Source organism: Hemitrygon akajei, chromosome 4 (genome assembly GCF_048418815.1).
Source record: "Hemitrygon akajei chromosome 4, sHemAka1.3, whole genome shotgun sequence".
Taxonomy (NCBI): domain Eukaryota; kingdom Metazoa; phylum Chordata; class Chondrichthyes; order Myliobatiformes; family Dasyatidae; genus Hemitrygon; species Hemitrygon akajei.
This window is the reverse complement of record NC_133127.1, coordinates 68,314,756-68,328,790: the sequence shown is the minus strand read 5'-3', so window position 1 is coordinate 68,328,790 and position 14,035 is coordinate 68,314,756. Positions and strand designations below refer to the sequence as shown.

Sequence of the window (14,035 nt, the reverse complement as noted above, 5' to 3'; positions counted from 1 at the left end):
ATACATAATAATTAAAAACTATAGATTACAGTAAGTATATATTAAAAAATTGAATTGACTTTATTTGTTACATCCTTCACATACATGAGGAGTAAAAATCTTTACGTTACATCTCCATCTAAAAGAGTAATGTGCAATCATAGTAATTCATAATAATTTATAATAAATATAAACAGTCAATGTAATATAGAGTACACTCAAATCAGCATGAGTTCATCAGTGGAAGAAGCTGTCCTGGAGCCTGTTGGTCCTGGCTTTTATGCCGCAATACCGTTTCCCGGATGGTAGCAGCTGGAATAGATTGTGGTTGGGATGACTTGGGTCTCCAATGATCCTACAGGCCCTTTTTACACACCTGTCCTTGTAAATGTCCTGAATCATGGGAAGTTCACAACTACAGATGCGCTGAGCTGTCCACATCACTCTGAAAAGAGTCCTGCAATTAAAGGAGGTACAGTTCCCATACCAGGCAGTGATGCAGCCAGTCAGGATGCTCTCAATTGTGCCCCTGTAGAAAGTTCGTAGGATTTGGGGGCCCATACCAAACTTACTCAAACATCTGAGGTGAAAGAGGCACCGTTGTGCCTTTTTCACCACACAGCTGGTGTGTACAGACTGTATGAGGTCCTTGGTGATGTGGATGCTGAGGAACTTGAAGCTGTTTACCCTCTCAACCTCAGATCCATTGATGTCAATAGGGGTTAGCCTGTCTCCATTCCTCCTGTAATCCACAACCAGCTCCTTTGTTTTTGTGACATGGAGGGAGAGGTTGTTTTCTTGACACCACAAGAAGGGAGAAAAAAATGAGGTAGTGTTCATAGGTTCATTGTCCATTCAGAAGTATGATGCAGAAGGGAAGAAGCTGTTCCTGAAACATTGAGTGTGTGTCTTCAAGCTCCTGTACCTCTTCTTTGATAATAGTAATGAGAAGAGGGCATGTCCTGGTTGATGGGGATACTAAAATGTGAATGCCGCCATTTTGAGGCTATAGAATCCATCCATCAGTTTTCTATCTGCATTGTATTCTGTGTTGCATATTTATTATGTTTTTAATGCTAGTTAGTCATGTGGATGGGGGTGTGGTAAAGCATAGGGTTTAGCTATGTATTCATGTTTTGTTCTTAGTAGTTTAGTACTAACTGATGACTGAGAGCTGTTGTATCTTTTGTTGACCACTTAATTATGCTTAACTTCATTTCATTACATTTGGAATCGCTTAACTTGAATTAAGTCTGTTTAAGTATGTTTAATATCGCTAGTCTTAGTTTCAGAAATTGCATCGCTTCAAGATTGTATATTTTACTGGTTGCTAATAAAGGATCAAATACACTTCTTTGACTTATTGGAAGATTATTAATGGATTGATCACAGGGCACATTATACAAGGATAATAACCCGTAGGTGTCAACAGCAGTGGCATTGGTTTGTTAGACAACACGAGTGAATCTGCAGATGCTGGGAATAAATAAAAACACAAAATGCTGGCAGAACTCAGCAGGCCAGACAGCATCTATGGGAGGAGGCCCAAAACGTTGTCACTACCTCCTTTCCTGTAGAAATTTGCAAATGTCTTTTAATTTTCCTCAAACTCCTAATTAAATATAACTGATGGGTACAGAGGCCCAGGTTTTGGAGCTTGTTGATTAGAACTGAGGTTATGATTGTGTTGGATGCTGAGTTGTAATCAATAAACAAAAGCCTGACATAGGTGTTATTGTGCAGGTGATACAAGGCCAGGTGGAGAACCAGTGAGATTGCTTCAGTTGTAAACCTATTGTGCTGATAGGCAAATTGCAGCAGTTCCAAGTACTTACTTCAGCAGGAGTTGATTCTAGCCATAACAAACCTTTCAAAGCACAGTAGATGTGAGTGTCAGTAGACGATAGTCATTGAGGCAACTCACCTTGCTCTTCTTGCACCGGAATGATCATTACCCTTTTGAAGCAAGTGGGAACCTCTGACTTTAGTATTGAGAAATTCAAGATGCCCTTGAACACCGCTGCCCTTTGGTTGGCACAGGTTTTCAGAGCCCCACCAGGTACACCATCAGGGCCTTGCAAAGGTTCACTCCCTTTAAGGATGTTCTGACCTCAATCTCTGAGACAAAGATCACAAGAGACACCAGATGCAGCAGGGTTTCACACAGGTGGTAGTTTTATTCTCCTTTTCGTAGATAGATAGATAAATAGATACTTCATTGATTCCAAAGGAAATTACAGTGTCACAGCAGTATAAGTACAGAGATATAAATTTTAGAAGAGAAGTAGAAAGAATAAAAAATAAGTTACCATAAACAGTCTAACAGGAGAGGATCATCATTTCCCTGGCTATAGGTTGACTCATTATAGAGCCTAATGGCTGAGGGTAGAAATGACCTCAAATAGCATTCTTTGGAGCAGCAAGGTTGTCAGTCTATTACTAAAATTGCTTCTCTGTTCAGCAAGGGTGGCATGCAGAGGGTGGGAAACATTGTCCAGTGTGCATAAAAGACGTTGAGCTCATCTGGGAGTGATGCATCACTGCCATTCATGATGTTAGGTTTTGCTTTGTCAGAAGTAATGGCCTACAACCCCTGCCAGAGCCAATGTGCATCTGATTCCATCTCTAACCTCAATTGGAATTATTATTTTGCTCTTAAAATAGCCTTCCATAGGTCGTACTTGGGCATCTTGTATAGTTCTGGATCACCAATCTTGAATGCCATAGATACAGCCCTCAGCAGACTACAAACCTCCTGGTTTGTCCACAGTTTTTGGTTTGGGTATGTTCTCAAAAGCACACAGGTCTTGATGAAGTCGGTGACAACCATAGAGTATTCATTCAAATTCAAAGATGAATCCATGAATATTGTCCAGTTCAATGACACAGAGAGGTCATAAAACCGCTTCTCCATCTCCTTTGACCATGCCTTCTTGATCCTCACCATAGGTGCTGCAGTCTTTGGTCTCTGCCTATACGCTGGATGTAGAAGTTCAGCCAGATGATCAGACTTTCCAAAGTGTGGGCGTGGGATGGCATGGCAAACGTTCTTGATGGTGATATAAGTGGTCAAGTATGGTCCTCTGGTTCTACAGGTGATATATTGGTGGTAGCTGTTCAGAGATTTCTTCAAGCTGACCTGTTTGAAATCCCACACAATGATAGAGAAGGGCACTGTTTTCTGCCTGCTGATTACAGTATAGTGCTAAACACCTCCACTACCTGCCTACCTGACATTGGCCTGAGATGTAACGTACACTGCTACCAGGATAATGGCAATGAACTCTCTCAGCAGATGAGAAAGACATTTGACCACTAGATGTTCCAGGTTGGGTGAGCAGGCCTGAGACACAACTGCCATGTCTATGCACTACAATAAGTTAATCATAAGGCATACTCCACCTCCTCTACCTTTAAAGGATTCAGCTGTCAGTGGATGAAAGGCCTCTGGCTGCAGTGCTGCATCCAATATAGCGACGGACAGCCATGTTTTCATTAAGCAAAGTACACAGCAGTCCCTGATACAGCAATCTTGCTCTGAGGTCTCAAATTTTATTTTCCAGAGACTGTATATTTGGCAGCAGGATAGTTGGCAGTGATGGTCTAAGGCCTCTGCTCTTCAGTCATAACTGTAGCCCAAAACAGTGAACCCGCTTCCTTTTTCTAAAAGGAGAACTGCACTTGTGACCTGAGTCTGCAGTCTGGGATCCATTGATTTTGAGTATCAGTAGATTTTTAAAACATCTTAAAACAATTTGTCCTAAATGGGAATATTTGATGATTCCCATTGGAGCTTAACGCAAAGAGTTGCCACTTATCTGAGCTTTTACCATTATAATTTATGACTATCTTATCTTTCTGGCCCTTAGTTTTAGTGAAATTGAAATAACTTTTCTACATGGTTTTATCAAACACTTCCATTATTTTTAGGTCGTGAGGTCATCCTTTTCTTTCTCTCTTTTTGAAGCACAGAGCACCATTTCCTGATAAGTATAATCTCAGTTCTGTGTTCAATGTGTCAGCATTTTTCTGGTCTTATTAATCTAAATTGCTACCTTCTGTGATATGTGCATTTGTACTCACTCCCACAGCCGATTCCTTTATCTCAGCGGATACTTTGTTTCTAAGGAATCATACAACCTTTTTATTCTTCCTAACAAACGCTTGGCATCCCTTCTTTCTATATTGAAGTTCCTTGGAACTGATTCAACAAATTGTAGGGAACATTGATCAATGAACAGAAGGGAACCAAATGGGCACGGGGCGGGGAGAAAAATTCCTGAGCTTTAAGAATAGAGCAGAGAGTGTAACTGGCGGGGTTACTAATAGAGTTGAGACGGACTCAAATAGCCGCGTTCCGTAGTACCCCAATGACTTAAAATTTACAGCTCAGAAAGTAGCTCTTTAAAAGAACAGTGAATTCATTAATCACTCATCAGAACCTCCACCCTTGTTTCATTATCTGACCACGATGGCTGATCTTATGCTGTGAGAGCGTTTCCAACTTCTCAAATACATTTATACAAACTGCATCAATTTCTGTGTTATAGCAACTCAAGCCACATTTTCGCTCTACTTCAGTAATGATGATAGGTCATCAACCCGAAATATTAGTTGTTTCCCTCTCCATAGATGCTGGATATTTCCAGAATGTTCTATTTAATTTCAGGTTTCCAGCATCTGCAGTTTGTTTTTCAACACTAAATACCTCATTGTATCATGGAGTCTGTCGTCTGCGATTACTTACAATTTCCATGCCTCAACAGAGGCATCAACAAATCTCGAATATTTAGTTGACTAATGTGTTAGATCGCTCTGAAATGTTATCAATGTTAGAAAAAAATGCGCATTAGCTCAATACCTCCACGGCTTTTTATGACTCAGCGACCTCCTCAGCGTCACATTTGATTGATATGTGCTAAAGTATGGCCAGCCAATGAATCGCTGAGATATCTACCAATCAGCTTCATCGGTGGGCGGGTGGTTGTGGGAGCGTCATGCGTCACGACTGCGGCGTTTTTCTGGAGCATTCTACCGGCCGGTTATCGCACGCAGCAGTGGTGGTGCGGCTATTACTGGTGCTCGTAGACTGGTGGTCGGTGTAGTTGGCCTGTCCGATTTTTGTCAGGGCTTTGTGTATCACTGTAAATTGGTTAACCGTAAGAGCGGTAATGTCGGTGGTTGGCTTTGATGTGGGATTCCAGAACTGCTACATCGCCGTGGCGAGGAGCGGCGGCATCGAGACTATCGCCAATGAGTACAGCGACAGGTGTACACCGTGAGTATCGCTCTCTTCTCCCAGTTATGCGACAAGGTCGTTAACCCTGCCCCTCTCGTGGCTGCGTAGGAGCCTGCGGGTGAATTGGGGGCCGCGGGGTAGTGGTGGGGGTGGGGTGGTGTCTGGGCCTGTTCCAGTGGAGTCGGTGTGAAGGGATGTGCGCCACTCCACTCCTCTCCTGTGACCACGCTGCTCACCACGTTGGAGCTAGGTGTGGATCGACTGTACTACCGTCACTCTCGGTGTTTGGGGGGGAAAGGAATAGTTAAGTTAGTCGGCGTATATTATGTAAATTTGATGGGTTTGCTGTGCTTCAGAGTGTATCCAGCGCTCAGTAGCTGGATGTATGAGCAGATCCTTCAGTCACCAATTCCGAGGTTATCTCGAAAATGACAGGAGAGAACGTTATCGTTCACCTGCCGCTTTATTAAACGGAACGCTCATAAAATATAAATGCGCGATTTTCGAGCTTACATTTTTAAAACAATTTTGATTAAAGTATTCCCGTCCATTGAGAGTTGCACATTTTCCATTCATTCTGAATTTTCCATTTCATTCATTCGTGCGTTAATGTATTACGTCCTTTCAAACAAACTCCACCCTGATTATTAAATTAGCCTTTTCAAAGTATTTTAACGCTCTCCTCCTTGGCTATTATTAAGGTCGATCATTTATATTTTTAAAATTACAGTGCAATGACGATTTAATGGATGTCCAGGAGGCTAACTGTGTCTTGTGGTACTCGATAAAGTACCATGTGTTGCAAATACTTAGATTTCCATGGTGTAAGTACTAATAAGACGTAACTTGCCTTGGAAGCCACTTCCTTTCTCGTTATTTCATATTGCACTGGTCTTTCATTTTAAAAAAAAATGCTCCCCGATTCTTATTTGGCATTCATTACTGATGCGTTGAAGATTAATGTCATGTTCAAACACCACTTTTTCCTGCCATGACTTGTTATAAAAGCTTGGGATATTACTTGCACTGTATTGGAAAAACCATGTACAGGAGGAGTATATTGGATACCTGTGCAGTTTTATTATGTTTTTCATAACTTTATAATGGAGAAATACAGCTGTGAAATTTGAACATTTTCTTCTAGGATAAGCTAAAAAAACATGCTCTGGGTAGGTATTTCAATTCTAACCTGACACCCTAGGGGGTGCTGTGATTCTCTTTAGTTGTTAAGTCAAGAGGCTATCCAAAATGTTAATTTTAATGGAAGATTTGAACCTAAAATTTCTTAGGATCCACCCTTCCATGTACCAAGACTTGGTTTGATAAGTGGAGACTCTGCTAACTGGCTTCAATAGGAAAGTACTTGATACTTGAATAGTCTTAACATAGTTGAACGTTTTACTTGGAGAAGAAGGATGTAGGTGTTTTCATAATAATCACTACTACCTAAAAACTGGAATACTTAAGTCACATATCTGCTGTCTTTCAGTGCAGATTGGAAGCTTCATTACTGTGCAGTTAATAGTTTTGCCTCATTTTCTTAACATTTTACATTTCCTCAAGATTTGAGCACAGTCTGCTAGTGGGGTGCATCAGCTCCTCCAAAGTTTTCTGGATGTTGGATACACATGTTTTTTGAAGAAGGTGGCTATTTTCCAGTCATGGTCATATTTACCTTCAGGAGATCAAGTGTGTTATCATTGTTTTGCTGTATTAGCATTATAATAAAAACTTCAGAAATTAAGAGCAAACAACACAAAATGCTGGAGGAATTCAGGCCGGTTAGCATCTATGGAAAAGAGTTAACAGTTGATGTTTCGAGCGGAGGCCCTCATCAGGGCAGTTTTTTTAAAAATATGAGTCAGAGTAAGAAGGTGGGGTAGGGGAGAAAGAAGTACAAGGTCATAGGTGATAGGTGAAACTGAGAGAAGGGTGAAGTAAAGTGCTGGGAAATTGATTGGTGTCAGAGTTAAAGGGCGGAAGAAGGAGGAATCTGATAGGAGAGGGTAGAGGCCCATGGAAGCAAGGGAAGGGGAAGGAGCACCAGACAGAAGTGATGGGCAAGTAAGATGAGGTCAATTACCAGCAGTTTGAGAAATCGATGTTCATATCGTCAGGTTGGAGGCTACTCGGACAGAATATAAGGTATTGTTCCTCCAGTCTGTGTGTGCCCTCATCGTACCAGAAGAGGGGGCCATGGACTGGCATGTCAGAATGGGAAGTAGAATTGAAATGAGTGGCCACAGCTCTTTCTGGCAGACAGAGCATAAATGCTTGGTGAAGTGGTCTCCCAATTACGTAAGGTCTTGTTGATATTCAGGAGGCTACAGCCCCAACAGACTCACAGGTGAAGTGTCACTTCACTTGGAAGGACTTTTTGGGGCCCTGAATGATAGTGAGGAAGGAGCTGTAGGGGCAGATGTGGCTCTTGTTCTGCTTACAAGGATAAGTACCAGGAGGGAGATCAGTGGGGAGGGACGAATGGACAAAGGAGTCATCTAGGGAGCAACCCTTGTGTAAAGTTTGGGGGGGATGTAAAGATGTGCTTAGTTATGGAATCAAGTTGAATTTGTGGAGAATTATGTCCTAGATACAGAGACTAGTGGAGTGGTAGGTGAGTACATAAGCAACCCTACACTGGTGGGATGGGGTGAGTGCAGATGTGCATGAAATGGAAGAGATGTGGGTGAGTGCAGTGTTGATCTGTTGATCCCTGCACCCCACCCACTTCACCAAACATCTGCGCTCTGTCTGCTAGAAAAGCCTGGATCGCCCGGTGGCCTTGTCTTCTACAGTGAGGCCACAATCAGGTTGGAGGACCACCACCTTGTGTTCCGTCTTAATAGCCTCCAATTTGATAGCTGCAACATCTAGTTCTTGAACTTCAGTAATTCCGGTAATCATTCCTGCCCGAGGAGTGACTTGGATCTGCTCCAGGTTTCTTCCTGCCCTCCCCTATCTTCTTACTCTGACTTCTCACCTTTTTTCAAGTCCTGATGAAGAGTCTCAGCTCAAAACATCCAACTGTTTACTTTTTTTCCATAGATGCTGGCTGGCCTGTTAAATCCCTCCAGCATTTTGTCCGTGTAGCTCCTTGACCCTGCCCTTTCGGTGGTATATCTGCATCCGAGATGGATAAAATGCTTTTGATAAATCTGGTGTGCTACTCTTCGAACAAGTATGCTTCTATTTTTCTTATTTTGTTTCACTAATCATTCTTCATTTTGCTTTTCATGCAATGAATGCAGTTTTGAGTTTCTCTTACAATAATGGTGGAATAGGAGTGTTCATGCTTGCATCTTACACGCAATTAGTGATGGAACACTACAAAATAGTTTTTTTCTGTATCATTTTAGAATATAAAGTTAAGGTTTTATACAGATTTTGAAATTGGGAATTAAAGATGAGCATGTAACATTAATCTTATACTTTTGCCTTTTTATTATTTTAAACCAAGATGTATATTTGAATATTTATGATATCAGGAAGGACTGGTTAGTTTGTGCATAGTGGAATATGTGATCAGATAATTTTGAGATGTGAGGAATGGGTATTGTTTGCTACCTCTTTAAAGGAAATGTTCATTTAATATGCTAGTGACGAAAACTTGAAAAGTGAAACATTGGTTCTGATTGTGTTACTTCCAGCTCTTAAGGCAATTACAATATCGGACATTTTTTGCATTGTTACTGTGCTTTGCTGTCCCCTCCATGCATAAACAGAAATGGGGGAAATTATGAAGAGTTGTCCTCCTATACGGAGTCCAAAGCTGGTAACGTTATTGCAGTGAATAATGAGGACATGTGATAATGTATAGTACAACAGTAAGAATAAAACAAATTTGTGAAAGGCTGCAAATACTTCCATGAAGATAATACAATATTCCTTGATCTCATATTTTGTTGTCATGTGTGAATTATTTTTTTAACCAGTATAACATAGCTTATTAACTATTTAATGTTTTGCTGCAGGGCTTGTGTATCACTGGGACCTAAAAATCGGGCAATTGGAGCAGCTGCCAAGATCCAGGTAGGAAAGTGTTGAATTCTACCTTTCGACAACAAATTACTGTTTGTATCTTTTGAATGTGAGCATTTGCCAAAATTTTCATTGTGGTTCATCTAGCAATATTGCTGAACTGCCGCACAAGTCTGAAATTTCTGTAGTGTATTTGAAGGTAGATGTATGATGCTTTTTGTACGCAAGGTCCTTTAATTTTAGTTTTTGCATTCCTGCTATGTATGCACTTTATTCTTTTTAGTAATTTCCCTTTTTGTTTAAGCTGATATTTTATGTTCAGAGTGGTGGCTATTTTTACATTCTTGTTAGCAATACATTTTCATTACACATCTTTTATCTTTATCATTTGTAAACAGTTGAACAGATATTAATATTTCCTGCCAAATAAGAAAATGCTTACAAAATCTATCCAATTGCTCTGTATATACATTATGTAAAATTTCAGGTTACTATCATTAGATCAATGGTGCAAAAATATTTTCTGAGGAGTCAAACACAAAACTTCTGCAAGCCAAAATTTAAGAAAATAGGAGTTTTAACTTGCCAAAAAATTTTATTGCACCATTAGAGATAATTACAGTAATCTGAGATATAAAATGTTTGATGTTGGTATTAACAAATTGCATTGTGGTATTTTATGAAATACTTGCATTGAATAGTAAACTGAAGAAAAAACTTAATTCCTTGAATTATAAAGGTGGTTTTGCTATAAAGATGAAGAAATCATGTTTCCAAAGTTAGAAGTAGTTTCTGTAGGAATAATAATTTTTAAGAATAATTTAGTCAGTGTTGCTGTTTGCCATATTTGTGAATGTTTCAATTTGCAGATTGTGACCAATGCAAAGAATACAATACAAGGTTTTAAACGACTGCATGGCAGGACCTTCGATGACCCATTTGTGCAGACTGAAAAAAACAAGCTTGCTTATGAGCTTCAAAAGTTACCAAGTGGCAGTGTTGGAATCAAAGTAAGTTTTTTTTTCTTTATGGAGAAATGTTAATTAGTATGTGTAGAAGTTTTAATTATAAAGAATTCCATAGTGTTTTACTGAATGTTATCAAACAAAATTTGGTGCAAAGTTACACCAGCAGCTCTTGGGCATGATCAGAAGTGTTTAAGGAGTATCTTCAAAAGAAAAGTTTTAATCAAGGAGAACCACATTATAAGTTGCAAGCTTTTATAAGAGAACCCCTTTTTACTGGCCATCTTTAGAGATGCAGCTTGTTAACTCCATACGTCTATGGTCCGATTGACTTGGGTCCCATCAAAAATTGGGATATCTTGTCCACCCAAACCCCAATCTCACTGTCGGCAAGGAATAACAGACTGCGTATAATTATAAAGAGAGTATATTTACAAATTTCAGCTTTTTGGAACAGTTTTTGGGAAAAGAAAAAAAAATTTCAAGGGCCTATTACAGTTCATCCAGTCCAAATGTACACATAAGTTGGAGCTCATCTTGAAGTTATCTTTAACTCATGTACTGGACCCACAGTCTGTGTGAAAGCGCACACCACCTTCTGAATGTTGCTCGAAATCCACCTCGAATAAACAGGCTTCCCCACGGGAGTATTGGTCCTTCCTTGAAGCCATTCATCTGCACAAAGCACCTTGTGCAACAGAGACGGCATCTTCAGCCATCTTCCCTCCTGCCGAAAAGACTTTGACCGACACCAGTTTCCATCACCAAAACCTCTCCGCCCAACGTTCTCTAGAACCTTCTCCCAATTCCATCATCCTGATTGGCTGACACAATATTTCTAAGTTGAACAACAGCCCCTTTAGCTCAAACCCAAACATGCTAAAAGCAGAACAGACTGCTCGTACAGAACTGCTAAAAATGAAATACCTACAGCATAGCAGTAAAAACTGGGAGTTACTTAAGTATTAATATCGCTGACAACATCACTCACTATTTAAAACTGATTGAAATTAGAAAGTGTCTTGTGACATAAGACTTCATATTGAGCAGATGTTTTATACTGTTGATCAGAGTTCAAAGTACATGCAGTATAACCATGTACAACCCTGAGAATCATTTCTTGTGGGCATTCTCAACAGATCTATATAATAGCTACTATAACAAAATCAATGAAAGACTGCCTATCTGGGGTGTTCATCCAAAGTACAGAAGACAAACTGCAAATGCAAATATAATTAATGAGAACATGAGATGAAGAGTCCTTGAGAGTGTCCTTGGTTGTAGGAACATTTCAATTGTGGGGCAAGTGGTTATCCCCTTTGTTCAAGAGCCTAATGATTGAGGGGTAGTAACTGTGGTCATGCAAGTCCCGAGGTTCTTGTACCACCACCTTGATGGCGGCAGTGAGAAAAGAACGTGACCTGGGTGGTGGGGATCCCTGATAATCAATGTTGCTTTCCTACTACAGCATTTCATGTAGCTGTGCTCAGTGGTTGGGAGGACTTTACTGGTGATGATCTGGGCTAAATTCACTACTTTTTGTAGGATTTTCTGTTCAAGGGGATTGGTGTTTACATATCAGGCTGTGATGCAGCCAGTCAGTATACTCTCCACTACACATCTGCAGAAGTTTGTCAAAGTTTTAGATGTCATGCTGGATCTCATTGAGCAAAAGGTTGTTATGATACCAGATATAAGTGTAAAGCAAGTAGAACAGGGGTCTAGGCACACAGTGTTGTGATTCACCTGTGCTGATGGAGGAAGCGGAGGAGATGTTGCCAATCCGTACTGACTGAAGCCTGTAAGTGAGGAAATCCAGGATCCAATTGCACAATCCTTCTTTTGCATAAGAATCTCATGTAAAATCTTTATTATAAGGGATTTCTAGCATCACATTCCAGCAGGCATGGTTTACATGGGGTTTGTAGAGAGGGTCACAAGCCCCACTGTACTAGCGATGGATCCCAGATGCATCATGGGCTCAATGGGCCAAATTGTTTGCTATTCCTTAAAAAAACATTGTGTGGAATATTTTTGTGGAAGCTGAGTAAAATAATACAAGATCAATAAGTTCAAATTCAATGCTGGAGAATTTCAGTAAGTCGAACAGCATCCATGGAGGGGAATAAACAGTGAATGTTTTTGGTTGAGACCCTTCAGCGGGATTGCAAAAGAGGGATGAAGATTCCAGAATAAGTAGGTGGGGGTGGTGAAGGATTGCAAGCTTTTAAGTGATAAGTAAAACCAGTGCGTGGAGGGGGGGGGGGGGCGAAGTAAGAAGTTAGGATATGACAGATGGAAGGGGCTGAAGGAGGAAGAATCCGATAGAAGAGCACAGTGGACCATATAAGAAAGAGGAGGGGCACTAGATGGAGGAGAATGGGCAGGTAAGAAGAGAGGGGGAGGGGAGAGATCACTGTTCACGCCATCAGGTTGGAGTCTACCCAGAAAGAATATTAGATACAGCTCCTCTAACCAGAGTATGGCCTCATTGTGGCAGTAGAGGAGACCATGGAAACACATTTTGGGAATGGGAAGTCAAATTGAAATGGATAGTCACCAGGCAATCCTGCCTTTTGTGCTAGATGAAGTCTATGTGTTCGTTGGAAGTGGTCCTTAATCTACTGTACGTCAGGTCTCACTGATGTAGAGGAGGCTGCACTGGGAGCACCAGGTACAATAAATGACCCTGACAGGCTTGCAGCTGAGTGCCTCACATGGAAGGACTGTTTAGAGTCCTGAATGATGTGAAGAGCAGAGCTGCAAGGGCGGGTGTTGAACTTGTAATACTTGCAGAGCTCAGAGCTAAGTGTCAGGAGGGAGATCCATGGGTGAAGGGGGAGATGAGTGAGCAAGGAAGTCGGGTAGAGGGCAATCCCTTTCGAGAGCAGAAGGAGTGAAAGATGTGTTTAGCTGTAGGATCATGTTGCAGATGGCTTAAGTTACAAAGAATGGATATTCTGGCTGCAGAGACTCTTGAGATGATAAGTAAAGACAAAGGAGAACAGCATCCCTAGGGTGAAGACAGCATTGATGATGGTAGAAAGGAAATCCTGTTCTTTGAAAAAAGATTTTTCTTGTATGTTCTATAGCATTGGAGAGGGGTAGGAACAGAGTTGAGAAAGCATTTAACTGGAGTAAGGTGAAATATGAGGTTCTCGGGCAGGAATTTGGAAGCATAAACTGGGAACAGATGTTCTTAGGGAAATGTTCAGGGGATATTTGCGTGGAATTCTGCTAGGTACATTCCAATGAGAAAGGGAAAGGATGGTAGGGTACAGGAACCGTGGTGTACAAAGGCTGTTGTAAATCTAGTCAAGAAGAGAAGGAAAAAGCTTATGAAAGGTTCAAAAAAACTAGGTGATGATAGAGATCTTGAAGATCAGGAAGGAGCTTAAGAATGAAATTGGGAGAGTCAGAAGCGGCCATGAGGCCTTAGTAGACAAGATTAAGGAAAACCCCAAAACGTTCTACAAATATGTGAAGAGTAAGAGGATAAGACGTGAGAGAATAGGACCAATCAAGTGTGACAGTGGAAAAGTGTGTATGAAACTGGAGAAGATAGCAGAGGTTCTTAATGAATACTTTGCTTCAGTATTCACTATGGAAAGGGATCTTGGCAATTGTAAGGATGACTTACAGTGGATTGAAAAGCTTGAGTATATAGATATTAAGAAAGAGGATGTGCTGGAGCTTTGGGAAACCATCAAGTTGGATGAGCCACCGGGACTGGATGAGGTGTACCCCAGGCTACCGTGGGAGACGAGGGAAGAGATTGCGGAAGATTGGAGGGTTGTGGATGTTGTTCCCTTTTTCAAGAAGGGGCGTAGGATCTGTTCTGGGACCCTTATTCTTAGTGATTTTTATAAATGAC

At 40.9% G+C, this 14,035-nt stretch overlaps 1 protein-coding gene across 1 annotated transcript in view; it reads left to right on the top strand.

Annotated features, from left to right (window-relative positions):
- The first annotated feature begins 4,989 nt into the window (after positions 1-4,989).
- hspa4l (heat shock protein 4 like) overlaps positions 4,990-14,035 on the top strand; it is a 58,979-nt gene continuing 49,933 nt past the window's right edge. Inside the window, exons 1-3 of the mRNA XM_073042807.1 lie at positions 4,990-5,257; positions 9,190-9,247; positions 10,066-10,206. Coding sequence (XP_072898908.1) covers positions 5,151-5,257; positions 9,190-9,247; positions 10,066-10,206 — 306 coding nt within the window. The 5' untranslated portion in view covers positions 4,990-5,150. The remainder of the gene's footprint in view (positions 5,258-9,189; positions 9,248-10,065; positions 10,207-14,035) is intronic.